The sequence below is a fragment of the Scylla paramamosain genome, chromosome 35, assembly GCF_035594125.1.
Source record: "Scylla paramamosain isolate STU-SP2022 chromosome 35, ASM3559412v1, whole genome shotgun sequence".
NCBI classification, from domain to species: Eukaryota; Metazoa; Arthropoda; class Malacostraca; order Decapoda; family Portunidae; genus Scylla; species Scylla paramamosain.
Window position 1 is genome coordinate 1,476,252 of NC_087185.1, and position 1,249 is coordinate 1,477,500.

Sequence of the window (1,249 nt, forward strand, 5' to 3'; positions counted from 1 at the left end):
TTTAAAAAGCGATTCTGCACTATTAACATGTTTTAGTGGAAGTTATGGTGATTATTAATGGTATTTTCATGACTCTAGTGATAATTTAACACATCTGCATCGTTAACAATCTCTAGTGGAAATTATTATGGCTTTTAGTGGTGTTCTCATGATCCTTGTAATATTATAATACGAATTCTACACCGTGACAGACTCTGATGAAAATGATGGAGGCTTTCAAGGATGCTTTCATGATTCTAGTGATAATTTAACACTAAATCTTCACCGTGGCAGGCCCTAGTGGAAGTTATTATAGTCTTCAAGGATGGCTTCATGATTCAAGTGACAGTGAAACAAGAATACATCACCGTAACCACGAACATATGAGAGAATCAGACAAATCACCACTGTGGCCTTTGGGAATAGCAGAGAGAAAGAAGCTGAAACATTTCAAAATAGGGTGTTGAATCAGAACCCTTTGCTATAATACCTTGCCACCTGTCTGACCACCGCCCTCCCTCAGTTCCTCCTTCCCCTCTCCCTCCCCAGGAACCCCAAGAAAGTCACCGTGACGAGTTGCCAAGTGCTGCTGGCTTATAGAACTAGCACATGAAGAGGAAGAGGAGGAGGAGGACGGGACCCTGCAGCACAAAACTCAGCACACACACAAGTCAGTCTGCCTCAGCTCATTCGTCCGCTAGCACGGGTGTATGAGCGCGCGCGGGTCTTAGGAATTCATGAGTGTGCGTGCGGGTTGATTACTGCTCATGTTCTGTTGACTCCAAGATCAAGACGAAGAGAACCATGGCACAGAGGAGTTGATCGGAAGCTGTTACCTATTCTCTCTCCCTTTTCTTCCTCCTCTGCGTGGGTCCATCCTCCCCTCGGCATCCCTATGGAGGTGAGAGAGAGAGAGAGAGAGAGAGAGAGAGAGAGAGAGAGAGAGAGAGAGAGAGAGAGAGAGAGAGAGAGAGAGAGAGAGAGAGAAAATATTTTATTCTTGAACGGTATTAGTAACTGCAGAGAGAGAGAGAGAGAGAGAGAGAGAGAGAGAGAGAGAGAGAGAGAGAGAGAGAGAGAGAGAGAGAGAGAGAGAGAGAGTTAATGCATAAATAAAAATTCGTATATGTTTTAGAATTAACGATAGGAAATAATTATAAAATAGAAAACTTAATTGTTAAAGGAACGAATGAAAGAGAAAGTAAGAAAAATGATAGCACGTAAAATTAATCAAATCAGATTTTTTATTAAATAAATTACATACATTGTT

At 41.8% G+C, this 1,249-nt stretch overlaps 1 protein-coding gene across 1 annotated transcript in view; it reads left to right on the plus strand.

The window, feature by feature from the left end:
• The first annotated feature begins 559 nt into the window (after positions 1 to 559).
• The window catches only part of LOC135090526 (carbohydrate sulfotransferase 5-like), a 21,054-nt gene continuing 20,364 nt past the window's right edge, over positions 560 to 1,249 (plus strand). The window contains exon 1 of the mRNA XM_063987342.1: positions 560 to 880. Coding sequence (XP_063843412.1) covers positions 875 to 880 — 6 coding nt within the window. The 5' untranslated portion in view covers positions 560 to 874. The remainder of the gene's footprint in view (positions 881 to 1,249) is intronic.